Source organism: Rhinolophus ferrumequinum, chromosome 24 (genome assembly GCF_004115265.2).
Source record: "Rhinolophus ferrumequinum isolate MPI-CBG mRhiFer1 chromosome 24, mRhiFer1_v1.p, whole genome shotgun sequence".
Taxonomy (NCBI): domain Eukaryota; kingdom Metazoa; phylum Chordata; class Mammalia; order Chiroptera; family Rhinolophidae; genus Rhinolophus; species Rhinolophus ferrumequinum.
Window position 1 is genome coordinate 40,680,668 of NC_046307.1, and position 27,910 is coordinate 40,708,577.

Here is a 27,910-nt window from a genome sequence, read left to right on the forward strand (position 1 = left end):
ATGATTAAAATGCACAGTTCCCCATGCTTCAAAGCATGGGACAAAAGTAGCAATTGTGAAATCTTTTATTTTCCTTTTGTGACACAGCATTGGTTTCATGAGTGCTTTGAAGAGATCATTAGGAAAAATAAAAGCAAATTTGGGTCATTTAAAAAACATTTTCACCACAATTACAGCTGAGGCACTCACTGGCTTTCCCAGACAGAAAAGTCGCAGTTCTGGCTTCTCTGCTGGCCCAATGGGGCCCAATAGGGACCTCCACCTCGGGGGCTCACTCAGAGGTCTGCTCTGTGGGTGGGTCCGTGGCCCCAGGTGGGGGCCAGGCCCCCAGGGCTCAGCATGCATGTGTGTCTCTGACTTTAGGACTCCTTGCAGGACAGAAGAGTCCAGGTGGGCTTGGGGGTCCAAGATGAGGGTCAAGGGAGCAGACGTGGCAGCAGGCCTCTCCAGCCTCTGTCACCAGACCTGTTGTCCCCTCACCTCCACCATATTTAACCCTCCAAAGCAGGACTGAGACCTGTAAGGTCCTCTGTCATGTGGCCACATGGCAAGCAGATGCCCTCCAGCCTCGGGTGCAGGCGGACTGCATATCTGAGCCTGGGTCACCCTCTGGGAAACGGGGGTGCAGGTGTGAGTCTGAGACAGAGAAAAGGAGCTCCAACAGCTGTCGTCCTGCAAGCTGGTGACCCACAGATCCTCCCACTGCCCTGTCATCGGGCCTGGTCTCTTGGACAGAGCCTGTGCTTCTAGCTCAGCTTGTTGCTTCACTCGGCAAATTCAGGGATGCACTGGGCCCTGCTCTGGCCGAAACAGGAGCCTCCAGGTTTGCAGGCCCCTCTTATGTTCCAGTGGCTGGACAGCCACCCATAGCAGGGGTTGCATGGGCCCCATCTGCCCCAAGCTTGGAGTTGCCCTCCACCTCCGCTCCCAATGATGGATTGCCCTGCCACTGACCTTCCAAAGAGGCCATGCCTGAGGGACAGGCCAGGGGCACCTAGAGTCCTCACCTGCCCCATGGCGAATGATGGCTGGGGCTGGGACCTTGCAGAGGACCTGCACTGGGGCCTAGGGAGGGCTGGGCGAGTGTCTGACCAGGTAAGTTAGGACTGAAGTGGGTAATGACTGTTCCGAGGGGTGCCACCTGCTGCCCTGGATGCAGCCAGAGCTGACACCGGGCCCAGAGACACACTGAGTGGCTGGGGCTGGGACTACCAGGCTGGGCATCAGGGACAGGCCCCTGGCAGGGACAGCCCCACACCCGGCCCAGCTTGGCCCCCGTCCACAGTGCCCAGGAGGGCCTCTGGGACAGCTCTAGGCACAGGGAACCAACCCCATGTGCCAGGCCAACTCTACCCCCACCATGGCCCCTGTCACTGTGGTTCCTGCCTGAGGCTGCCAAGGGCTCTGTCCCCTCCCCATATTGGCTGTGGGCAGAGGGACAACAGAGAGGGGATGCCAGTGAGTTGAGAGCAAAGTCGCCAAGCCTGTCAGAGCCAGTGGGGCAGGAACACCACAGAAGGAAGCTTGGCCCGAGGCTGTGGGGACCTGCCAGGCTGCCCAGTCCTGCGTTTGTGGAGCGGCACCAGGTGGGGGAGGGGAGTGCTTGCCACCCCAGACTGCCCCCTGCAGAGAGCCCTGCAGGCCCTCGCAACCAGGACCCAATAGCACCCTGAAGTCCTGTCAGACCACCCCCGTCAGCAACAAATACAGTGAACCTGGATGGGACCCTCCCCTGAAGGGCCAGGGCCAGGCAGGCAGGGGACCCGGGGCCTGGCAGCCTTTCTCCACCCACCCTCCCCACCCCCAGGGCCGGCCCAGCCCTGTCTCAGCCCACTCAGCACCAAACCACGGACCCAGTGACCTGGCTCAGAGCCTCTGTGCTCAGGACCCCACACAGGAAGAGGAAGGAAAAATCCTAGTCCCTCTCCCCACCAAAGTCCCTTTAGAATTAATTTGAGGTAATCTGATTAGGGTTTCTATCCGCCAGAGAGATTTGGAACTAGACGCTTCAACCATCTCGGCGCAGCCACGCTCCCCAAGTGGCTGTGCAGGAGGCAGGAGGTCCCTTCCTGGGCCTGGGCCTCAGCAGTAACTTGGAAAACTTACCAAGTAAATCTTTTCCTGGAATCTCCCTTGCCTCAGGAGGGAGATTGGAGTGAAGAGAATTTAGTCCTAAAGGCCTGTCAGCTCCTGCTTAGTCAGTTAAAAAGCAGGTCTTGGGACCTACACAGAGGTTTGGGCTTCACGCCACCCAAGGCCATGGCCTCGACCAGGTCTTGTCCCCGGGGGCCAGGATGTGCTTCAGAAAGGCAGCTGAGTGTTTCAGGGAAAATGGAGCTGCTGGGGCCAGGTCCACGTGGGGTGTCACCACCAGTGTCGGGCTCTTGGTGGGAGCAGGGCCCGGGCGCTAGGAGCCCTCTCGGAAGCTGTGGATCTGCGTGGAGTACTTCTGCAGGTGGCCCTCGGGCTGGGCCTCGGTGGCACCGAGCGTGCTGCCGGTGGACTGCTGCTGCTGGTAGTGCTGGTAGAGCTTGGGGCCGGGGCCATCCAGCCCCGGGAGGCAACCGCTGGACATGGTCAGGATGGTGGCCGTCAGCGACTTGATGTAGTTCTTGGCCAGCGTGAGGGTCTCTATCTTGGAGAGCTTCTTGTCGGCGCGCACGTGTGGGATGACCTCGCGCAGCGCCTGGAAGGCGTTGTTCAGCGTGTGCATGCGCTGACGCTCTCTCTCGTTGCTCTCCAGCCGCCGCTGGATGCTGCTCTCCCGCCGGCCACTCGACCCCGCGGGCCCCAACCGCCTGCGCCCGCTTTCCACCCGCGCGCCCTGCGCCCGCGCTGTCCTGCTCCGCAGACCCTTAGCCAGCTGGGGCCCGGAGCCTGGCTGGGGCCTGTCCGAGGTCTGCTCCCCTGCGGTGGTGGCCTCTGTGTTCTGCGGAGGCACCCTGCGCCTGGGGGGGCGGTTTTTGGTCTTCATGGCTCCAGACTGGTAGTCCCAGGGGGTGGCGGCTCTGAGGGGACGCCCTTGGAGCTGAAATCCAGAACACAGGCCACCCCGTGGTCACTCGGCAGGCCGGTGGACACCTAGGTCGGCCAGTGGACCCTCAGGGCAGCCTCCCCGCTGCCCAGGGGCAGCTGACTACTTGGCACACAGCAACCCCAGGGCCTGCCCATGGACACACGGAGACCTGAACCCCCAGCCCCGCCCCATCACACCCCCTGCCCTTGTTTGATCTCATGGTGACCCCTCGGACCTTTCCCTGACCTGATGGTCTGAGTGAGGCGTACTGCCCCGAGTGCCTCCTGAACTTAGGTGGCCTTTGACACTTTGCTCAGACCCCCCCAGAAAAGCAGCCCCGGCCTAGCTCAGGGCAGCACCTCTGCCTGAGGCTGTGCCACCCCTTTTGCCCCGACGGACCGGCACCGACTCTGGCCACCACATTGACAGTCGGGCCCTGCTGGATGTCACAAGTGCAGGGACAACACTGGGGCCAGACTGTTGTGGGGCAGCTGTCGGAAGTCAGAGGTCGACCATGGCCAGAGCCTGCAGTAGCCCCAGGCCAAGCCGTGGATGGAACCAGCCAGGGTTCCAGACCCAGAGCCCCCATCCAGGTTTCTCCCCAGACCCCAACTGGCCCTGCCCCTGAGTCCTCTCCCCGGGACTCCCCACCTGATCCCTACCCCATTACCTGGAAATCCGCGGCCGCACGCGCCAGTGCTGCCCACGGGGGACAAGGACACGTCGCTTTAGCCGCCCCGGGCGGGGCCAGACCACATGTAAACGAGCCTGCGGGGCGGGGCCAGGGAGGGGCCGGTGTCCGCAGGTCCCCTGCCTCGCGGCGGGGGCAGGGCAACCCTGTGAACTGGCGGCCGCCCCACGCTTCCAGCCCCGCAGACCCCACGCCGCGGACTGGGAGAGTGAGTCCTCTCTGCGTGCCCTCCGGCGCGGCGGGGAAGCCCCGGGGCCGCAACTGGCTGCCGCACCATAACCTTGAGGTTAAGGCTCAGAACACAAAGATGAATTCGGGAAAAAGCCGTTTTGCAATAATACTAGTTTTTTAAACGGGCAGCGGCCACATCCCTGCACAGCAGTAGCCCACGTTCCGGCGGACATGGCAGCGCCGACGGCGGGGCTCTGGGACCCGCCCCCACGCCGCTGGCGCCGATCCAGGTGCGAGTGGGCGGAGCCCTACCCCGCGAAGCACCTGGGCGGCCGCCTGCGTGCAGATCACCAGGAAATAACTGGTGTGAAGTCCAGGGGCGGCAGGCAGACGGCTTGGGCTCAAACCCGGCTCTGCCTCCCATGTGCTTTACTTAATAGCACCCTGCCTCAGTTTCCTCTTCTACAGGTGCATTAAAAGCTGTTAAAAACAGCATCTGGCTCAGGGGACTTGGAGGCTGATAGGCCACGCCTGGAGTGCAGTGAGGCCTCCAGCCAGCGGTTGCACGCAAGCCTAGGCTGCCACCCACGTGTCCCGCAGGACCAGGGTCAGCGCTGTCTTCGCACTTCTCTGGTACTGTCACTCGCTGTCTTGGGCATCTCTGAGGGGGGATTCACAGGTCTCCATCTACTCCCTGAGGGTCACACAGGAGGTGGTGTTAATACAAGTTAGGGCCAGGCATTGGTTTTGGTAGGAGCCTGTTACTGTGCTCTTGGCAGCTGGGACCAGGAGAGCAAGGACCTGGCGATGCTGGACGAGGTCCACTCAGGGCATAGAAAGGCTGGTTCTGGGTTCATTAGCCTTTTGGCTTAGAGCTCATTTGACGCTGGACCTCAGAAATTAAAATGCTTCTGAAATTCAGGTGCAAGGCTTCAGATTATAGATGCACTTTAAGAGAGCACAAACCCTACTTAAAAGTTTCCTTTTCCAGTGATTCTACAATCTTTGTGTTCTCAGGAGGATGGGGAATTAGGTTTGTCATGGAAAAGGGCATCAAGCATTCAGGGCAGTGAGTGACCAAGGGCTGCAGGCTGCAAGCGACCACAGCAAGGCAGTGCCAGGCCACCCACCCTGGGCCTTGCACAGTGGAAAAAACATGGAATAAACGCAGCAACAGAGTTTATAAATATATAACTATGTTTATTTGAATATTAAATAGTTTTTAAATTACAAGCAATTTATTGAATCACACTATGCATCAATATACAGTAAAAATCTTACAATTTAAAAATGTACACAATTTAAATGAAAGTTCATTAACTGTTATATTGCCATGAACCTCTTGCGACTGTGTTAAAGCACATCAGGGAAACCTCACAGGTCCGACTGCCCCCCGTCCTCATTTGCGGACGGAATTAACAGTGGACACGCACAGCCGTGCACCGCTAAGACCTACCCAGGTCTGTGAGAGCTTGACCAACAGGCATGTTCAAGCCATTCAAATAACAAGTTGTTGGAAATTCAATACTGTCAATACACCTTTAAGAATTGATCTATATACTAAAGAGAATTTTCTTTAATAGTCAAAACTTGAGCCAACTCCCATCACTACTCGGGAATATCGTTTTTGAGATTGAAATCTGAAGTAACTCTGTACAGCCATTCTTCTTTTAAGGCTGCTTCTCATAAGGCTAATATCTTGAAGCCCCTGTAACTGAAGCCCAACATTTGGAGACTAACCCGTGGTTCACTTCTGGAATTTTCAGGTGAAAATTAAGGGCTGAGTTGAATGAAACTATTAGCTGCCTCCCTTACACTCGGGCCCTCAGGACAGACATGCAGTAAGTAAGAACCCTACAAATACCCTATGGAAAATGTCACTAAGAGGAAGAGGTTTCCATTTGAAAGGCGTTTTATGGCAGCAAGACATACAAAGACTTTTCTTAGATAAACCCATATTTCTATAGAAACAATTGCAGGTACATTTAAAAATAGAATGAAAGTCTGTTTTCAATTCAGCGTCCTTGAGCTTGTTCACCCTTAAGATGAATGGCTTCTTACCCAGACACAGTCCGTTTCAGAAAGATTTGGGGAACACCTTTTCTGCATTTCTCTTTCTGAGTTACAGCAGAGTCATTTGATAACACAAATTAGCATCTAGCTACGAAGGAAATGAAGGTTAGATTATTTTTATTATAGGATTTAAAATACGTAAACTCCACCAAAGTTAGACTAAGTAAAACCTCGCAGGTTCCGAGGGAGGCTGGGTGAGGTATTACAAACCTCACCCGTATCACCGAGAGAATCCACTGATTTATTTCATTGTGTAACTTACTAGAGCAAGTACGGTTTGAAAATCCACTACTGGTAACCAACTGAGTTAAAAAAACTGAGACAACAAAGCACATGCTTACATTTCAAAAATGGGCTGAAAATTTTAATGTACATAATTTATTTCCTGTGTATTGCTTAAGATTTCAAAATAACATGTTAACTCACGTTTATTATAAATATAAAATCTTCCCTACCATGCAACCCTCCCCCAGTGAGATCTACTACTCCAACCCACCCCCGAATCAATGTATAAAATGCTTTTCTGGGGGCAATTAATTATGAGAGTGATATAGACTTAGAATAAATTAAAATGGGAAGTATGTTGTTAAAAATCTCTTTAATCATAGTGAAAAATGTACAACTCCCAAACACCACATTTATCCTGGGCTGACTCTATAGACTATACGTTCTGTGGATCTGCTTGATTTCAGTCATTAAATCTGAACTCCTTAAACTTAATAATTAAAAAAACTTCAATTCTCTCTAACCCACGCTGGTTGATGTAAAAATTTAGAAAGCTCAGGAAGTCTCCATAGCAAGAAATTAACAGTTTGACAATTTTGGCAAAAATCACCTTCTAAGTCCCTGTTACCTTTTCTCAACGTGCACACCCAGGGTCGTTTCCCTGGCAGTGCTCCACGTTCACCCCCAGGGGAGGGAAAAGGGGGCCCTGCCGCTAGTCTGGATTTTCTTGCTCTGCAAAGCTATTGCTAGTATAAAGTTAGTGGCCTGAACCCGAACTGATAGTAAAGGTCATTATTTACTAGGGAAACTAGCCAGTATACACGTTTGCGTCTTGCACTAGGACGCGAGTTCCTGTGACAGCCTGGGACCGGGGAGTCAACCTGGCGTTACCTTCCTCTGGAGTCGGGAAAGCGTATCAGCACCGGAAAACAGCGGGGTGAAGGGCAGCGCGGGGCTTCATGGCGGACAGGCCGAGCCACGCTCAGCACAGCGCTGCTATGCTGCTCCAGCCCCGGGAAACTTCCCGATGTCCCAGCAGAACTCAAGGGCTGCAGAATGAGGTCACCAACATGATGAGGTGACAGCGGACACGCTGGGTCCCTTTCACAGCGAGGGGAGAACGTGGTGCTGAAAGCAGAAGGGCAGGGCCAGTGCGATGCGCCTCAGAGCCGTCTGGGTATGCCGGCCATACAGGGCCGCCCAGGTCCTGACCAGGAGGCCATGCCCACTGCAGAGGCTCTGCCGCCGTCCCTGTCCCTGCTCACAGCCGCGGGAGGGAGTGGATCTCCTGGGCTACAGAGAGCAGCCGTGCCTGGACGTGACACGACTCGCAGTGGTTCTGAAGCGAAAATTCAGCTCTGGAGGTTAGTGAAAGCTTAACACCAGGGCTGAGCTTCTACAAACAGAATGAGTTCCCGCCGTTCTCTGCCGCCTCAGCCACCATGGAGCAGCTTCTCCCTTGGTGTGCCACCCCTTCAGGGATGAAGGGGTTCGAAGGACACTGAAGCCACAGAAGCCTGTGCTGCTAAAAACCAAGCAGAAGAGCCGGCTTGGAGAGGAAGTGCCTCTGGGGCCACGCTCGGCTCCCCGGGACAGGGGCCAGGGTACCTGCACATTCTAACCTGCAGCTGAGTTCTCAGGTGCACCTAAAAGGGTTTTCCCAAAGGGTTTTAAAAAACTGGGGAGTGGGGTGGAAGAGTCACCCAGAGGGGCTGCATAGTCCTTCAGTGCCTCCGAGAAACCTCATCTGCTACAGGGGACCCCCTCAGAAAAGAGACCAAATGGGATTGAGTCAGTCCACAAAACACAGCAGCCTTTTTGGACTCATCAAAAATATTTCCTCTAAGTACATAAAACACTAACATTCGGAACCATTGATCATTTACGAAAGAGTACCATATGTACAGTTCCAGCAATTCTAAGGACGGCATAACACTCAAAATATTTAAGCTTTACAGGTACCATGCAGAGCAAACAAACTATAAAACAGAAAAACAATCAAACTAGTGGATAGCACCAGCTTGACCTGCCTTATTTTCCTTGAATAAGTTAAGATTCTGTACAATATCAGGGACTCTCAGAACATTTATCCACAGTGCAATTACAGAAAGCAATTAGTGATTTTTTAAAAAAAAAAATAAATACAGCTCACTGGTGCCAGTTCCCACCGTGTGTCCTCTGGGCCCGTGCACAGACGGATGCACAGGTGTGGACAGACAACATCCCACATGGAAACCAGAAACAACTGGGAGCCCCCAGTTCCCCACGGGCCAGTGTTTCCGGTAGGTGAGAGCTGTTGCGGGGCAGCCAATGGCTGGACAGGACCACGCCTCCCCAGCCGGGCTTCCTGCCGTGGGCACCAGCACTGAGCCCCACGGAGCCTGGCGCTGGCTCCCTTTCCTCCTGAGTCTTTCTCCCTGCCCATCTCAGCAGACGTCGCGTGGGTGGCGTTGCTCGGCCAGCAGCACAGGACCGCCCTGGGAAGCAGCCACGAATCCGAGAGTGCGTCAGCATCCCGCTAATCTTTGTCTCCATCTTCGCTGCTTCCTATATGGGAGACAGCAAGCAAAGCTGGGTTTTTTTTCGTTTTTTGTTTTAATTGAAGTTTATTGGGGTGACAACTGTTAGTAAAGTTACATAGATTTCAGGTGTACAATTCTGAAAGCAGGGTTTCTAACACGATCGTCACAGATAAAAATAGTGTGGATAGCATCTGATCTGCGCTGCAGAAAAAGGAACTGAAACTAGACATGTGGACATCCAGCACCTGCCCAGCACCACGTTTTCTTCCTGCCAGACTCACAAACACATCTGCTCAGCTCACACGCTGGTTCAATGTCAACGTTTAGGGCACAGGAGCAAATCAGCTCTGATCGCCACACGTCTGCTGCCCTGACAGCGTTAGCTCACGGGCACTATCTAATCGGCACAATTAGGCACAGCACAAACACAAACGAAAGCTCTTTGTATCTCCCAGGTCTTATTTGATCTGCAAACTTCAAATAAAAAAAAGTGCCTATTAACGTTTATCTTCCAATCTTGGTAAGGGGAAAAAAGGATCCACATGCTCAGATCATGTGACTTCAAATGTGCCCTGCCCGTGACTTTCCACCCGGGCCTGGGATCGCACTAAGACCAAGACTTAATGGCAAAATCAACATTCCCAGAAAAGCCAGAGCATGTTTAGGCTCAATCCCAAAGCCAGGGCCAAGTGTTCTTAAGAGCATAAGCTGTCTGCAGAGCTGCTTCTCTCTGGGAGCAAGAGGTGGAGGTGGGAGCCAGGGGGCTCATAGCAAAAGGGAAGAAGGGGAGAAGGAAAGGGGGAGCATTTGCTGGGGCAAGTTCTGGCGACCCAGAGCCACACTGCTAGCTTCTGCTCTGCCCAGGCCACCGGCCCAGCAGGAGCTGAGAGGGGACACCTGCGAGGAGCACGAAGCCTGTGGAGTGACAGGGGCCTGGGGGGCAGGATGTGGTCCTAAGAGCACACTGAGAGCTTCACAAAGAGTTTTTTCGAATTTACTCAGCAAACACCAGGAAAGCATCTGACACCACACATCACGTCCAGTGGGGAGGTCTCCCCGGCTGCAGCCCCCCCGCCCCCGCACACCGGTCCTCACCTCCTTGCTCCATGTCTGAGTCCGTAAGATGTGTGAGAGAGAAGCTGGCAATGTTGGCAGGAGTAATGGAGAACCTGGAGTAGGGAGACATGTGGGGCCAGCTCTGCTCCGTGCTCCGCACCGGGGGCGGGGGCGAAAAGTACTTTGATGTTTGCAGAGAAGGCTTGGAACTAAGCAGGTTACTCGTTGTCTTTGACATAAAAGGGTCTGGGGAGAAGTCATCATCCCATTCAAAGCCTCCACCTACAAGTACAAAATAAAAAAGAATTGTCCTTTTATCATTTCATGATAAAGAGAGGAGAGTGCAAACACAGAGGTGTGCCCAGCAGATCAGCGAACACCGGCCCAACAGATGACAGAGTGCTCCCTGCCCCCCTAAGGGGGTCAGTAATGCAGCATGTGGTTACCCTCGGACGCATTTACATGACCACAATGCACTCTTTTTAGTTGCTATTTCAACCTATCAAGGAAGTGCAATACCTTCTTCATCAGTTGAACTTTCGGAATTCATGCCCCTGCTCAGGTAGGGGGACGCTGACGCCGGTGCTGGGCTGCTCAGCTCGGGGCCACGCGCTTCTCCTCCGCAGTGTCCCAGCTCTTTGGTTGGGGTCTCCTGAAAAGCCAAACAAATTCCTGTCAGCAATTCCTGCTCATGAGAGCCCACCAGTGGATGATTCACAGGCTGGCAGCGCATCTGACTGATCGGCTGTGAAATGCTCATGTTAAAGCAGGTGGCTCCAGGGACGGGTGAGACAGGGACACACAGCCCTGTGTCTCGCACGGAACGCAGCTCTAAGATCCGGGCAGAATGCGCCATGCAGCTACTTGAGGTCTCTGAGAAGTAAACAGTAGCAGGTAGGTTGGGGAAGAATGCCAGATTCAGGTGCCAAACCAGCAGTGAATTTACGCCCCCCAACCCTCGGTCCATAACTCCTGGCCTGGACTCTTGAATCTGTCCCATAGGCATGCCACCCCCTGGCTAGGCTGGACCTTAGGGCCCTGGTCTCCCCCATAGCTCAGGTCTCAAAGTTTGAGTGTGCGGTTTAGGGTCAGATCTAGCAGGCGCAGCTCGGAGGCCAGCCAGTAGCTCATGAGCAACTTGACGGAGTTGCTTTTCTGAGTTCCTCCCTCTCCGTGATGTCCCTGATACCTTCTGATGTCTTGGGCCTTCCTTTTGGTCTTCCGGCCAGAAAGTTGGGACTTTTGTTACCACACCAACCCTGCATGCTTTCTGCAGCTATGCAGTGGGAGGACAGAGAGGGGAAAAGCACTGGGGGTTCTCCTCACTCTCCTGGGGTCACAGCTCCTCCAGGTGGAGAGGATGCTTACCTCCCTCAGTTACAGGCGACTGCGACCCTGTGCTGCCCCCCTGGGATGACTGCTGGGGGCTGAGAGCGAGCGAACAGAAAAAAATGGGAGGGGATTTCTTCCCCCCTCTCTTGAGTGTCAGAGGACTCCCTCCTGTTGCTTCTAGAATCAGAACCAAAGAGCTTCTGGAGCTTTCTCTCTCTCCACACTAGAGTCCACTTTACAGAGTTCAAACAGTACAGCAAAGGCTTTGAAAGTGGAACCCTAATCCACAGAAAGCTTGAAAATTAATATATTTATAAATAATCCATAGGTCAAAGAGGAAGCCTTGAGGAAAATTAGAAAATATTTTGAACTGAATGAAAATACAACATATTAAATTTGTGGGATGCAGCTAAAGCAGTACCTAGAGAGAAATTTACAGCATTAAATGCTAATTTAGAAAGAAGGTCTCAAATCCTAAGCATCTCCCTTAAGAATCTAGAAAAAGAAGAGTAAAATAAATCCAAAGCAAGCAGAAGGAAATGATAAAGCAGAAATCAATAAAATTATAAAAAATACTCCATGAAACCAAAAGTAGTTCTTCAAAGAAATCTACACAATCTTTTCCAGAAAGAGGAAATACTTCCCCACTTATCTTATGAGAGCAGCATTACCTTGATACCAAAACCAAAGATGGTGCCCAAAACAAACAACCCCCATCAGCTAAACAAGCAAATAAACATCCTCCCAAACTACCAATATCACTCATGGACATAAACATAAAAATCCTCAACAACCAAGTGGGCTTTATTTCCGGGAGGCAAGGCTGATTCAATATTTGATAATCAATCAATGTAATCTATCATATTAACATATAAACCAGTAGAACCACATGTTCCTATCACTTGATGTATAAAATGCATTTGACAGAATTCAACATCCATTTCGAATAAAAACTCTCTCCAATTAACATAAGAAGAGAACCTTCGTAACTTGATTAATACCATCTACAGAAAACCTACATCTTAATCGGTGGTCAAAGCCTGACTGTTTTTCTCCTAAGATTGGGTTCAAAGCTGGGACGTCTACTCTCATCACTCCTATTCGACATGGTATTGGAAGTCCTAGCTAGTGCAATAAAGTAAGAACAAGAAATAAAAGGCATAAAGATTGGAAAGGAAGAAATAAACCTATCCCTAGCAAACCATAAGGAATTTAAAAGGGCAGCAACAAAAAAACCTCCTAGAGCTAATAGTGAGTATAGCAGGATACAAGGTCAACACACAAAAATCAATCACATTTCTATATACTGGCAAGGAACAAATGGAAACCAAAATTTAAAAATTACCTTTTACGACAGCTCCTCAAGAATGAAATACTTAGGTATAAATCTGACAAAACATGTGGAGAAGCTGTATGCTGAAAACAACAAAACACCAAGAAGAAACTAAACAGATGAAGAAACATACTATGTGCATGAACTGGGACTCAACATAGTAAAAATGTCAATTCTCCCCAAATTGATCTATAGATTTTATGTAACTGCCATCAAAATCCCAGTGGGATTTTTTTTTTTAGATATAGACAAGCTAATTTTCTAAAAGTTACATGAAAAATTAAAGGAACTACAAAAGCCAAAACAATTTTGAAAAGGAAGAAAAACGATAAAGGAATCCCACTCCCCGATTTTAAGACTTGATCACAAGGTATTAGCAAAGGGGTAAGTATACAGATCAGTGGAACAGAACAAAAAGTCCACAAACAGACCCATACAAATATGGTCATTTAATTTCTGACAAAGGTGCAAAGGCAATTCAATGGCTAGGAGTTATTTTTTCAACAAACGGTATTGGAACAACTAGATATACATCCAAATGCAAAACAATGAACCACGACCTAAACCTTACACAAAAATTAACTCAAAATGTTATAGATCTAAATGAAAAACGTAAAACTTTTAGAGAAAAGAGAAAAGATTTGGGATACAGGGCTTGGTGAAAAGGTCTTAGACATGACACCAAAAGCATGATCCATAAAAGAAAAAAAATTGATAAATTGTTATCCATCAAAATTTTAACCTTTTGCTCTGTGAAAGACAAACCATAGACTGGGAGAAATATTTACAAACCACATATCTGACAAAGGACTCATGTCTAGAATTATAAAGAACTCTCAAAACTCAAAAGTCAAAACAAAGAGAATCCAACTAGAAAATGGGCAAAAGAAGAGACATTTCATTGAAGAGGACATACAAATAGCAAATAAGCACATGAAACAAACAAGCCCATGAAAAGGCATGAAACATCACTAGTTGACAGGGAAATGCAATTTAAGAGCACTATTAGATAGGACTTCACACCTACTGGAAAAGCTAAAATAAAAAATAACGACACTACCAAATGCTGGCAAAGATAAAGAGAAACTGACTCTCATACACTGTCGGTGGGAACGTAAAATGGTACAGCCACTGTGGAAACAGTTTATCATACAACCTAGCAATCACACTCCTGGGCGTTTATCCCAGAAAAAAATTTGTGTCCACACAAAAACTTGTGCACAACTGTTCAGAGGCCCAAAGTGGAAAAACCAAGCTGTCCTTCAGCGGAGAATGGTGAAACAACCTGGTAGATCCATACTGGGGAATACTGACTGCTTCAGCAATAAAAAAGGAACTATTGATACATGCAATTGAATGAATCTCAGAGGACTTCTATGCTGAAAGAAAAGAGCCAGCCTCAAAAGGTTATATGATGTATGAGTCCATTTATATGACACTTGAAAAGACAAAACTAGTCTGAAGAGCAGGGCCCAAGAGGCACGATGCGGAACGAGAGGCTGTGGCAGCCTCTGTTCTGAGGACGAATACCAAGGGAGACAAGGGCCAGCAATGCTCCCACCTTCTAGAACATAAAGGGATCCCGCTCAGATGTCTCTGTAACTGAGCTTTATTTACAATCAAGCTGATTCAAGAAGCAAATTCAAGGGCTACAGAGACTACTCAACAAAGACTATCTTCTTAAAAAAAAAGACTTGAATTGTAGGCTGTTTCATTTTCAAAGAAGGCAAAGTCTGAGCCCACGACTGGGGCACAGCAGGCCACCTGCCCCACAGCAGGGAGGAGGGCAGGAGGGCCACAGACCCTGTCACCGCCCCACGGGCACCGCTCTGAGTCTCTGGGGCCACTCCCGAGCCACAGACTGTTCCAGCTTGCACCTGCATGCTGGCTGCACTGCCAATCATCAGATATCAGCCTGGTCAGGGAAGGGAAAGCGGTTTCAGCAGGATTCTGCCAGGAGACCCAGGAAGAGCATTCAGGCCTCCTCCCTTAATTTCACAGGAGCTCCCTGTGAAAACTACATTTCTGCATATTCTTGGAGCTGTCACTGCAACCAAAGCCAGATTCCTTTTTTTTGAGTAATCATAAAGCAAACTGTGGCTCAAAACGGGAATCAGGACAATAGAGCACATTCAATTTCCTACCACATTTTGGAATTCTCTAGCACGACAATCTGGAGGTAACAGATACCTGGTCAAACAGATAGACTGTGACATCATCAAAAAACGTCACTGCCTTCTTTTCTTTTCTCCAGTCATCCGGGAGCTGGCTGATGGGATCGGCGGCCGGCGGCTTCAACAGGCTCCGCAGGTGCCGCCCGTCCTCGTTGCTGAGGATCACGGGCACGGGGTGCTCGCTCTCGTCCTCCGACTCGGAGCTGAGGCTGCGCAGGGTGAAGGCCCGCAGGTCCTCGTCCGAATCATCGCTGTTCTCGTCCTCCTCGTCCGCGTCGATCCCGTCCTCGGAGAGGTCAAGCATCCCTGACACGCCCAGTTTCCCCAGGTATTTCCCTTCGATATCCGGCTCCTTCAGCTTGGGGCCCTCGGAGTGGCTGGAGAAGGACTTCTCCCCCTGCAGGGCCGAGGGGCTGCCGCAGTGGAGGGTGGACTTTGCGAACGCAAGCAGCTCGTTGGTGTTGGTCCCGGTGGACGCGATCGAGCAGGGGCGCTCTTCTTGGGCCTCGAAGTCATCACCACTGCTCGGCTCTGAGTTCAACAAACTCGAGGGGCTGCCAGCCTCGTCTTCAGGAGGATGTGGCTCCCCAGGAACGTACATCAGTGCTGGTTCTGACGTTTCCCTTGATTCAAGGAGACTGGAATTTGGCAAAGCAGATGGATAACTTTGGTCTGGCTGGCTGTTTTTGGTTTCCGGGCAACTGTCCTTGGTGCCAGGACTTTGCTCTGGGATGAGTGGCTGAGGCGGGAGCTGATCCGGTACCAAGGCCACGGCTGACAGGGAGGCTCCTGGGAGCCCCTCCGTCTTCTTGTCAGGTTCAGAATCATTGTCTGAGAAGTACGCTGAGTCTCGGTATGAGCTCTGGGAGGTCACTTCGGTGCCTCTGTGGCCATCGGCGGCGTCTGAGATGACGATGATGGGGTTGGCGGACGGCCCCCCAGGACCGCTACCGCCTGCTGCGGTCACATCACAGGCTGAGGCGCTGTCGGGAGCAGGGTGCAGAGTCCATTCAGGGGACTCCAAGTTCTCGGTCTCGTAGCCACTGTCGGCAGGCTTATCAGGGGGCAAGAGTTTCTGAGGCGTGTGAGAGCCTACAGAACCCAGCAGAACTTCGTGGACGTCCACTGAATCCAGAGAATCTGGGGTCTCCACCGACTGTTCTGAAGTGGGAATGGGCGTTGACAAGCTGTCCTCTAACAGACTGTCTTGGCTGGTCGAGTCTGAGGAAAGGGCAGACGCCAAGCCCACCTGTTCTGCAGCCTCGTTACAGTTCAGCTGATTCCAAGTCTCCACAGCCTCCGAGTTTTTCTGCAGCAGACCGCTCCTGTGACGGTCCGCTGAAAGCGGCGGGTTTTCTAAGTCTTGTCTCAGCTCTGAAAGACCACTACTCCCTATACTCACTTCACTGGCAAAAATGTCCGCAACAAGAACTGCGTCGCTCGGGGTCAGTCTCGGGGCAGCCTCACTTTGGTGAGTTAGCTCCTGGGACCTGTGGCCAGAGCTGTGTGTTTTGGCATCAGTCGAGGGAATTTCGACCGGGACAGTCCCAGAGTCTGGATTCGTTTCTTGGCAGAGACCGTCATCATGGCTACTGGCATCTCCACACGTGGGCGTGGTTTCTCCCTGCTTTGGAAACGTATCTGGAGGTACACTGTGAGGCGTTCCTTCTGTCTTGAGCAAGGTAGAAGGTACCTGCACTTCCGGGGAAGGTGGCAACGAGGTGTTCAGAGTGTCCTTCAGCACACCTGTATCTTCACCCTTTGCACTTAGGTTTTCCTGCAACAAAGAAAAGTCTGGTTTATTGTCAGCAAACTGGAGCTCAGTATCTAAAACGTTTCTATGTGGCGTTTCTAATATAGTTTCAGTAAAGCCAGCATTTTTAAGTTCTGCTTGAAGACTATTTATGTGTTCTTTGCTAGACAACGCGTCTTTCAGTAAGTTCTTCTCTTGAAGAAATAAAAAGTTTTCTGACAATTCTTGAACACTCACTCGACCAACATTATCTTGGTGCATAATGTTTTCTGCTAAGCAAAGAGGTTCACAGTCAAAAAGCTTCCGGGGCTTTTCTTTCTCCAAGTGGCATATTATTCCTGACTCTTTGGGGTCATCTGAACTTGAACTTAAACTGGCTGGCTTAAAGTCAGCTTGAACTCCGTTTAGTTCCATTAAGTCAAATATTTTTTGGTGACTGGGCAAATCCTCCGACTTGTCACAATCACTAAATATGTTGTTGAAAGGGCTCTCGGGGCCCCTGGTAACATGCACGTCCTCGGGGATGCCGGGATCTTTGGGGTCTGCACTGCTTTGGAAGAAATCCTCATCCGTGCTGGACTCCTCAAATTCAAGATGTCTGAGTGTCAGAAACTGGGGCGCCTCATCACGTGTCTTTTCTGGATTCTCCATTTCAGTTGTAAGCAGTGCAGGGGGGTAATCAAGCTCCAAGTTGCTCCCACTTTTTTCTTCTAACTGGATGTAATAGTCGCTTCCAACAGAAAGGTTGTGGGCATCAAAGACGGGGACCACTCCGGGGGCTCTCATGGGGACATCCTGGCCACTGTCGTCTTGTTTCCCAGGCCCGGGATCCGAAAGCGAACTCTCAAACACTTCAACTGGAAAGAAGATGCTCGTGTAGGACAAGGCTTCGTCTGGGGGGCCCCGGCTGCGCTCGTCAAAGTGATCATGCTTCGCTGCCTCCCACACATACTCGAAGCTCAGGCCCTGGCTGGTTTCAGTCACGGTGAGGACTTCCTCCATTTCTCGACCAAGCCGATCCCTGGTAAAGTGGTCGAGGATCGGGAACGCCGCGCTGTTGGAAGTGTCTCTGCTGTTTGTATTTGGTTTAAGAGCATTCCACTGTTGCTCAAAGTCGACTTCCGAGTCCCTTTGGCTTTGCATCCGCAGGTAGGTGAGCAGTCTGTGCACGTCCTCGGCCGCTGGTCTCCTGTCTGGTGACAGCCAGCAGAACTGTAAAACTTCATACCTGAGCAACACAGGAGAGCTGATTAATGGACTGATAATAAATTGTTTTAAAATAAGAAAAGGTTTTACAAGGGCCCCCTACGCCAACTCAACACCACAGAAGTTTCTACACTTTAATCACTGCCGACCACATGAATGTGTTCAATTCATGGTGAGATCATGGTGAAAGAGGAAATGAAGAAATACAACACTTGGCCCACTATTTTTCTGTGTTCTCAAGACATTTCACAGTATCACTGGAATTCTTTTGCCTCATCATCTGTTCCTCTGGTGTTTATCCATGGACCTATCCAATGACTTTAGAAAGTTTTAACATGTTCTCCTCTTAAAACAATTGTCACAGGAATTCTGTGTAGTAAAGAATGCGCGTGTCTTAACGTTTTTAGATTCACTCACTTTATTTTGTGAGAATGCACACGGACAAAGACCACTGGAACTAATCTCTAACTACTCCCCTGATAAACAGTAGCAGTACAGTCTTCCACAGCACATGGTTTCCTGAGATCATAAAAGGAGCTGAAGATGGAGGGAAATGAGTCGAGAATGAAGCCCAAACAAGGCAGCAACCGAGAGCTGGATCTCCCAAGGGTTGGCTGAATACAGCCAACATCTTAAACTGCAGCCACAAGACAAAGGGAAGACAAAAACAATGTCAAAGTATTAAATTTATAGTGTGTATGTCCAGTTATCCTCGGTGAGATGGTTCTAGCAACCTGGGGAGCTGGGCACTGCCTACGTGCAGGGGTGCCACGCTTCACGGGCAATGCCAGCCAGGCACACGGGTACAGACGGAGGCCTAAAGAGAGGTGAACCTGATGGAGTAAGAACTGGTCTGAAGACTCATACGAAGTGAATTGGTTTTCCAAAAACATTACGCAAATTATTTCTAACTGCCAATTTAAATATTATCATTTCTAAGCTATCTCTTTTCTTACATACTAAATACCACTTATAGGAACAGTTTCATTTAAAAACAATTCCACAATAGCTAATGCCCTTACTGTTGATTTTTCTAATTAGTTGACTTCACATTTTTTTCTTACTGCACGTAATATATAAATTTCTGCTAGTTGTATACATTTTTCAAAAATAACATTAAATTTTATGAATAGATGTTAATTCTAAAATCAGTCACGAATAATATACAAATAATTGCTTTTGATAACATTTATTGTTTTAAAATTGGGAATATATTACTAACACCCACGGAAACAGGACTTCCTTATCTTTTGAAGGTAACAAAACAAAACAGGAAGTTACCAACCATCTATCAGAATAAGGCTGCTCCAGCTGGGGCTTCGGGAGTTTTGTGTCTCTTTCTCGAATGACATGATTGAGAACATCTAAGTTGGAAAGGTGGGAATAAGGCTGAGCAGCATTATCAAAAAGTTCCCAAAGTGTCACACCCAGGGACCTGAGGAAAAATGAAAAATGAAAACGGTTATTTCTTTCTCCCTTTCAATGCCGAATTTTTAACACCCACATTTTTATTTGTACAGTCACTAGGAACTTTAAGGACAAGGTGTGTACCGTAAAGGTTATTAAAGACAGCTCTCGCACATGGTTAAAAACATGGTTAAAAAAAGAGCGATGTCCATGAAAATGAGGACCACCACAAGAACACCTCCTCATATCTACTACTGGGTACTAACTACTCTAGAAGTTCTGGCCAATGCAAAAAAGTACGAAGCAGCGATAGCAGGCAGAATCACAGGGAGGAGCCAATGTGACTCTCAACTTGCAAACTCAAGAAATTATTTGAAAGGGCATTAGAATGAGTTAAGAGTTCAGCAAAATGGTTAGATACAAGATAAATATCCCCAATCCCGAGTTTTTGGTAGAAAAAAATTCCATTCACAACAGAAGTAAACATCAGAAAATCCCTAAGAGGAATCCTGACGTGGACAACTCTTCCCTGGGGGCCCCATACGTTCCTTGCTGTTGTTCTTCCTGAGTGGTCTGGGTTGTGCTGCTATCAGGAAGGGGTTTCCCTCCAATACTCTGCCCCTGTCTGTGTGCCTGGGGGGCCACCTGCCCGAGCCTCTTGCCTCCAGGTGCAGCTGCTACCACAGGCAGGAATGCCCTCTGTCCCCACCGGTCCCACTCACTGATGCCCCGTGCTCTGTCCCCATGGAGGTGGGCTCTACTGCTCAAGTCAGATGAACACTTCATCTCCTCCACTTGGTCTCTGCATTTCTTTCCCACCATTTACTGCCTTCTCATGTATGACAGTCTCCTACTTACTGCAGTGGCTCACAAACCTGGCTGCTCATCTGTGTCATGTGGGAAGCTTTAAATGAACATGTTGGTATTTATGATCCACCCCCAAGGACTCTTAGCTGGTAGGTGCATGTGCGGCCCAGCAAAAGGTCTTTCTAAAAAGCTCCCTAGTGATTCTGACGCCCAGCCAGGTTTGGGTATTGACGGTTTACATGACTTTGATTGATACCCACCAGACTGCTTGTTTGGATAGTAAATTGTATTGAATAAATAAGTTTATTTGACATTGTATAATATAACTTACGAGTTCAATTCTCTTATGCTACTTTCACAAATCAGTGAAAAAAAATCAGCATGTTCAGTATCTAAGTTGAGAGATCATTTCTATCAAAGGAAATAAAAGGACCCAAAGTTCCCAATCCAACCCAAGAAATAAGAGGTGCCTTCTCCATGGCACAGAACTGCTGGGGCAGAGGGCCGCCGTGGATATAAAAGAAATTTAAGACAATTTAACTGAGGAAAATAAGAAGTTCACATGAAATGCTACAGACCACAAAGGTGGGGTGTGATCAATGGTAAAATGAGTGTTAACACCATCAAGCTCAGTTTGACCTTGGGCGTATAACTCTACCTGTCTCCATTTCTCCCAATCCCTGATTTAACTCCTTGCCCCTCTCTCAGTAAGGCCCATTCCAAAACCCTCTCCAGCCCCATCTGACCCTCTTCTTCAGAGAACATGAAGCACGGGTTTTTTCAACTCTCCACCCCACCACTTCTAACACCTTTCTTGAGCATCCTTTCTTATCTCCTCAGACAGGCCACAGAGAAAAATGAGAGGAGTCTCCTGCTCAAGGTCATCCTGGCCCGGAGCTCTCTATCCTATCCTGTCCAGTCTCCTGTGAAATTATCACCAACAACCCTTTCCTCTTAGTCCTGTCTATTCAACTCTTCACCTGGCACTGGCTCAAGCCTCAAGAACCTTTGAGCCTCTTTCTTCTGCGAAGAAAAATGTCCTGTAGCTCTCATCCCTCTTCCACCAAACTCTCGGAGAAAGGTCCCTCTCGTTCACCCCTAGCACAGGGAAATGTGGCCCTGCCTCTGGTGGAAGGTGACATTGCTGCCGGCCCGGCCACCAGTGACTTCTCAAATTGTCAGAAACAAGGGGTGGGGGCTCTGTCTCTGCAAATGAGGCTAAGTTTTCAGGTCAATCCCCCTGCTAAGAACAGTAAAAATATGGATGAAACATAAAATGCATCTTCTTTCAAGGCATCAAAGAATAGCTAAAACAGCAGGACATTACCAGGACAAGATCTAGCGCGTGGAGAACTGAGGAGGTCACTAACACCTCCTTTGCCCTGCAGCATCTGCTGAAGCACAGAATTTGGGATTCTGTGTTTTTGGTTTCTGAGGCTTGATGGGGGTGTTGGTGGTGGTGGTGGACAGTCCAAAGCCCTGTGCCTGTCCAAGATAAGGGGTCCCAGAGAAAGACCTCCTGACAGTGGGAATAAACCTGTCCCTACCGCCCCTTCAGGAGCTGGAAAGGTAAGCTGCCTCGGCACTGAGGTGCTATGAGTAAGTCCAAGTGTGTATGTGAGTGTGCCTGTATGTGTATGGGTGTGAACGTTGTGTGTGCGTGTGTGTGCGTGTGTGTGTGTGTGTGTGTGTGTGTCGGGGAGTAGTCCCTAAGAAGTTGTAACCACACAGCTGGCCCTTACTTGAATTTGCAGCCCAAAAACCCCTCAAGCCAAATGAATCCATAAAGCCCTGGACCAGTGTAGTGCCCGTACATGGCACTGGGGACACCAAGGTCCCCCACAGACGGACGCACACGCAGGGCCTCTCTGGAGGAATGTTCTTCGATTCTAGATTTCCAAGATCCTCACCACAAAAAAGTCCCCCAGGAAACAAGGGACCATCAAGCAGCAAGGGCAAATACACAAGGACTTCCGATACTGAAATTACCTGAGGTAGACCATCACCCAATTATTAAAAACACTGGGACAAATTTTTAAACATCAAACAGACCTCCCAAAACTGAAAAATCAATAACTGTACTATAAAACTTAACAGATTTAATAGAAGACTAGACACAGCTGAAGAGAGGATTTTAAAAAGAGACAGAGAGTATTAGTGGCTGGAGCACAGGTCTGGAAAATTATCTAGAATGTGGTATAGAGAGTCAAAGAGATGGGACATATACAAGAGAGATTAAGAGACAGAAGACAGAGCAAGAAGGCATAAAACGTGTCTAATCGACTTCCAAAAGGAGAGAAAATGGGGCAGAGGCAATATTTTAAGGTTAAGGGCTGAGAACACCACCCATCTACAGACAGAGAACATCAACCTACAGATTGAAGCCAAATAAATCCCAAGCAGGAAAATGTTAAGAAATCTATATCCATATACATCACAGTGAAACTATAAAACAAACAAAAACAAAACCCCCGAATTCGAAAGACAAAGAGAAGAGTTTAAAAGCAGCCGGGTAGAAAAAGTCACATTACCTTCAAAGAGCTTAGGTAGACTTACAGCTGACTTCTCAATAACAACAATGGAAGCCAGAAGACAGTAGAATGATATCTTCAATATGCTGAGAGAAAATAACTGTCATCAAGTAAAAATGTATTTCAAGAACGTAGAGAAAATAAAAGTATGTTCAGACCTACAAAAAACTGAGAGTCTGTTATCAGCAGACACTCACTAAAGGAAATTCTGAAGGACACACTTTGGGCAAAAGGAGAGTAATCCCAGATTAAATGTCTGAGATTTAAGAGAAAAAAAAAACAAAAAGAATGAAAAACAAAGTGATCTTAGTACTTGGATAAACCTAAACAAACACTGATGCTAAAAAACAATAATAATGCCTTATGAGGTTAAAAGAAAAAATTAAAATACCCAACAACAACATATAGCTGTGTGTGTGTGTTTTGTACAGTGAAACCAAGTTAAAGTATTTTGAGATCCCTATATTGTTCAGAAAGAGGGCCAAGATATGAACTAATATTAGACTAAGGTAAGTGAGGCATACATGTTATAATTCCTAGGAAAATCAATACAAGTATAGGAATAGAGTATACAGCACCCAAACCAAGAGGAAAAAACAGTTAGCAGGACAATAGCGCACACACACAAAATGTAGATATAAATGAAGAAAGCTGTAATAGAAATTGTTAGTCAAAGACTTAGACATATTTTTTTCAACTTCCATTTAACCAACTTCCTGTAAACCACAGTATTATACAACAGTCCAAACCCCTTTCTGTTTTTTCATTCACTGCAATAGTTATTAAAACTATATTACATGCTAGGCCCTGTGGGAAGCACAGAAAGTAGACTTGGTTCCCGCATTTGTGGAGCTTATTACTATGGAATGGATAAGAATGGCAACATGCAAACAGTTAGTTATATCATTGCAATTGTGACTACTGCCATGATATCAATATATTGTCTTTTTCACACCATCCGACACTCTGTGCCCCTACATTTTATTCAGTTACCTTCCTTTAGGAAACTATTCAGGGACAAAGTTAGGAATTTATATGCAAAAGCCTAATGGAACAGTAAATCAGTACATACCAAATGTTACTGTACTTAGTTTGATCTGCAGTTAGTAGTCTGTCTTGAAAGCTGGTTACTAATTCTGGAGCAGTCCATCGCAGAGGGAAAACTTTTTTATCATCTGTTTCAATATAATCCTCCTGTTTTGTTAGAAAGCATACAGAATTTTGAATTCCATTACACTTTTGGTGAGCTCAATGATTTCATTCCAGGCCATTCTCAGAAAACACATACTCAACCCAAAAGACCTATCAGAGAAAGGAGTGGGGATGGAGAGACCTTCTGGGCAGAAAGTGCCTGAGGGTTTCTCCGAAGCCTCCTGGTCTCTGAGCCACAAACACTCACTCACTCTTCCTGGAAAAAGAAGGTACGCTGTATCTGATGCACAGAACACAGACTCTGAGCAAACCAGCTGGGCCTTATGAGCGGAATAGGGGAGTGGTTCCGTTAATGAATGAGGTACAGGCTTTAGAATCTGACAGACTGGGTTGTGAAGTCCATGTTCATCCGTTTACCAGCTACGTAAATCTGGGCAGGAAACAAATACGCTGGGCCTGTCTCTTTATCTGTAAAATGAGGGTGATACAATACCCACCTGCCTTTATGATGAGAGTTAATTAAATGAGATAATGTAGGCAAGTACCTCGGAATGCTTGGTATACAGCAAGCACTCAAGACACTACAGCTATTATGTAGACAAATGGCCAACTTACATTTGCATAACACATTTTGGTTACAAAGTACTGTGAAAATATGACCTCTTTGATCATCACACGAACCCCGTAAGACAGAACAGCTATCCTCATGTTGCTACTTAGAAAATGGAGGCCAAGTGGCTTTTCCATGGTCTTCTGACAGCACGGGAGCCAGGAAATTGCATTCGTTGCCCCACATCAAGCTTCCTCCTTCAGCTGGGCTACACACACACACACACACACACACACACACACACACGCACGCACGCACACGCACAAATAAAAACTTCATCTGCTTCTTGATTTCTATGGGGATATATTTAGGACAGAGTTTAAAAACTTAAATCCCAAGATTATTGAATTTGAGCCAAAATTTTACTGAACACATAACAGAGAAATATTGACATGTATATTTTACTATACAAGTGGTAATTACAGTGCCCATGTGCATACTAAATTATTATGCACCATCAATCCATATCAATTACACTGAGTATAAGTTTTTTTAAACGAAGCATTTGGAAAGCTGTCACAAAACCTCGGGCACAAAGCCAGGGATTTAGACAAACCACACATCAGAAGCCAACACTACCACTAAAATGACTGGAACCCACTCCCCTCCAAAAAGGCAGTATAACCAAGATTCTTACCCCTCTCTTCCAAAAATGGAGTGGCATTCAGTGATATTACCATCTCACGACTATGAAATTAAATCAGATTAAGGACAGAACCTTTAGACCTTTGGCTTACCTTGTACCTGCTGAATCCTATTCCATAATCTCCCACTTTCACATTTAAGTCCGAGGTGAGAAAACAATTCCGCAGGGCTAAGTCACTGAGAACAGAAAGACAAGTGAGCACGAGATCAAGGGAGAGCTACAACCAGGAAACTGACAAGAAATTGCGATGGAAAAAGGCTTTCTCTAGTAATTAGAATAGTATTTTTAGTTCCCTGCTTAACAGTTAATGTTTTCAAATTCTTTTTTTATAGAAAAGGATTACATAGCATATTCTCAATTACTTAAATAATGGAGACGATCAGATGTTTCTGCAAATAACTATGACTGCTAAGGTTAAATACTTACCATATCTATATCTTGTTTTGTATTAATACCAGATCTATGGCTCATTTCCTAATATTTTAAGAGCGAACAAGAAAGAATTCTAAAATACTACTACATAAATTGTGGATATTTTTCTTTACAATAACTTGTATTACTTGGGTAACAGTCTAGTACTCTACTCGTCATAAGGAAAGGTTAATAAAGGTACAACTTCAAGGCTCCATAAAGTAATTTACATTATTAAAAATGTTTGTTTTTTAACTCCTTTTTCAAAGATATGTGGGCATCATAAGGAGGCCCTTTCAAATGACTCTCATCTCTTGCAAACTCCACCTCTCCACAAGGGAAGTAAAGATCATATTTTCAAAACTTACTAAAAACAATTTATATAGTTTAAGAACAAGTTGGTTTTCAAAAACACATAACTTGAAAAGAAAAAATTATTTTTTCTAAAGGAATTTCCCATTAGACAACAGATTAAACTTTCTGGATTTTGGCTTTCGTCCTTAAGAATCTTTTTAATCATCAATTGGCATATGAATAAAAAAAGGCCACTAAATTAAAATAGAAAAGGACACCTAACTTATTGTTTTAAATCACAAATAAGTTATCAAAAACTGAATTTCTACAGTCCAAAATTTAAAATGTTTGTCTTTATATGATTGTAGAAGACCAAAATTTTAAACCAATTTTTGAATTCTTATTTTCAAAGATGTTAATTTCTAATGCTCACATGTCTGAAATATAATGAGAATGACAACGGCAATAGCTGTCATGGCTATAATTCCATGACAGCCTGGTACATAACACTGATTCAATTATATAATGGCTAATATTTACAAAGCACTTTACGCAAGGCGTTTCTGAGCATTTCACATGTATTATTAGCTCATTTAATCTTTACATCAAACCTTCAAGGTGGGAACTATTCTTTTCCCCATTTACAGATAAAGAAACTAAGGCACAGAGAATTGAAGTGACTTTGTTAGGGTCACAAAGCTGGTAAGCCACCGTTCAATAGTATTTTCATCCTTTCACTGTCACTAACTCTCAACAATATACTATCAGAGCACTGCACCATGTGTATGGCTGCTCCTCAAATAAACATGTGCTGATCTGAATTTCCAGTTAGTTATACTAAATTCCTCTCCACAGCCTCTGTCTACAAGTGGTGATTTTCACGGTGCTCCATCCAGAAGCCTTGGGCCTGTGGATGTGTTTGGGGAAAGCCTTGGCACACGACTCTACCGTAGTTACAAACAGCAGAGAAACTGTCAATCTTAAGAAAGGAACTGGTCCCTATTTTCTGGGATGAAGGGAAAAAGGAAGAGAGGGAGGGAGAAGTAGTACGCCATTTGGGCAGAAAAATGAAAAGGCTTTCAGGTGGGTAGCTTTACCCACTGCACCAACAGCTGCAGCTGGGCACCACTAACACGCATTAGGCTCTCCAGAAACAGCTCCCCTGCAAACCTCCCTACACCTTCCTCCTAGGAGCAGAATTAAAGGGGGGCTCAGCATTCCAAGGCGGTGTGTGTGTGTCACCTCAGGCCTGAGGCTGGCCGGAGCCCTTTCAGAGCACGTGGCACCTTCTATTCAGGCCACTGAAGCCACTCCTGGACTCCCTCACTCCTCTCCTTACACCTGTTCACTGCAGGTCTTTAGGTATCAAATGTGAAGCTGGGATGAAAGACGGGAAGTTATCCCCAAAAGGCCTTTGGCTCGCATTAGAAAAGGCCTCATAAAACTCGGATACAATTCAACTGGTATTCTCAGGGAAAGGCAGAATGCTTCTCCTTACTGAAAACCAGAGGGAAAGAGGAAGAAAACAATGGTCTTCTAAACCTGCTCCCTCATCCACTCTAAACGTCCCAGTACCCACAGTCGGAAGACCCGGGAGCTGGTCTCAGCTCCACTGCTTAAGAACTGTGCGACTCTGGGCAAGTCACTTAACAACTGGAGCCTCAGTTTCCTCACAAGAACAATAGGGATGTCCCTGTAAGAGCTAATTCACAAGGCTGTCACAAGGATAACATAAAAAGACACAGAAGAAAAGTTTTCAAAACGTTAAGTGCTATCCAGATGCAAGATGATGATAGCACTTGATTCAAAATTGGTAAAAATAAATGTTCTCTGCAGCCCCAAACACGCAAAGCTGAAGAAGAGAAAAACACAAAGGTGTAACTTCTTAACAACAGAGGTAACGCTTGACGTCAATGGCTGGTTTTGGTCAGGAAATACAAACATACCCAGTATATTCTTCCTTCAAGTGGAAAAACTGGTCTAGCGGGAGGCCGCCAAACCACCAGCCCTGGAAGGCTCTCTCAAGGCTCTGGCTCTGCTCACAGCATCCCCTCCCCTCATCTGGCAGCACTTGCTGTCGCCTGGCTGTCAGTGACTGCACATGACTCAGCCGCATGAGTGGGGCCGATGGACACAGGAAGTGGGAGTCCACAGGTCTAAAGAGTTCTCCATCCCGATTCCCAAGAGCCACCACTAGGCCTCAACTCACCTAGACCAGAGTGACCCATCTGCAGAAGGACTACTCTGATGAACAGCTCGATGTGACTGCAGCCATTTTCAAAACCACCCACACCTCTCTGTTACCTACTTATGCTTTCCCGAATAACATGAATTCCTGATAAAAACAGGAACAAATGGCAAGCAAAATAACTGAAAGTTACTGAGTACTCTTCTAGAGCTCGGCATACGTCATCTTGTGGACTCTTGACAGCAGCACTTCAGGGTCAAGACGATCCCCATTTCCCAGGGGCGATGGATGGGCTCAGAGGTAAGTAATACG

The 27,910-nt window shown here is 47.5% G+C and overlaps 2 protein-coding genes across 3 annotated transcripts in view; both read right to left on the bottom strand.

The window, feature by feature from the left end:
• Window positions 1-126: 126 nt before the first annotated feature.
• Window positions 127-4,186, bottom strand: BHLHA15 (basic helix-loop-helix family member a15). Its single transcript, XM_033095941.1, has 2 exons — window positions 3,687-4,186; window positions 127-3,028 (listed from the first exon to the last, which is right to left on the bottom strand). Exon 2 carries the CDS (start codon window positions 2,972-2,974, stop codon window positions 2,408-2,410), a length of 567 nt encoding a protein of 188 aa, XP_032951832.1. The 5' UTR covers window positions 2,975-3,028; window positions 3,687-4,186; the 3' UTR covers window positions 127-2,407.
• A 4,067-nt stretch (window positions 4,187-8,253) lies between these two features.
• LMTK2 (lemur tyrosine kinase 2) overlaps window positions 8,254-27,910 on the bottom strand; it is a 69,228-nt gene continuing 49,571 nt past the window's right edge. For both annotated transcript variants that reach the window (XM_033097066.1, XM_033097065.1), the window contains exons 8-14: window positions 24,797-24,881; window positions 23,370-23,491; window positions 18,838-18,987; window positions 14,610-17,574; window positions 10,274-10,406; window positions 9,794-10,036; window positions 8,254-8,723 (exon numbers count right to left, since the gene is read on the bottom strand). In XM_033097066.1, coding sequence (XP_032952957.1) covers window positions 8,695-8,723; window positions 9,794-10,036; window positions 10,274-10,406; window positions 14,610-17,574; window positions 18,838-18,987; window positions 23,370-23,491; window positions 24,797-24,881 — 3,727 coding nt within the window. In that variant the 3' untranslated portion in view covers window positions 8,254-8,694. The remainder of the gene's footprint in view (window positions 8,724-9,793; window positions 10,037-10,273; window positions 10,407-14,609; window positions 17,575-18,837; window positions 18,988-23,369; window positions 23,492-24,796; window positions 24,882-27,910) is intronic.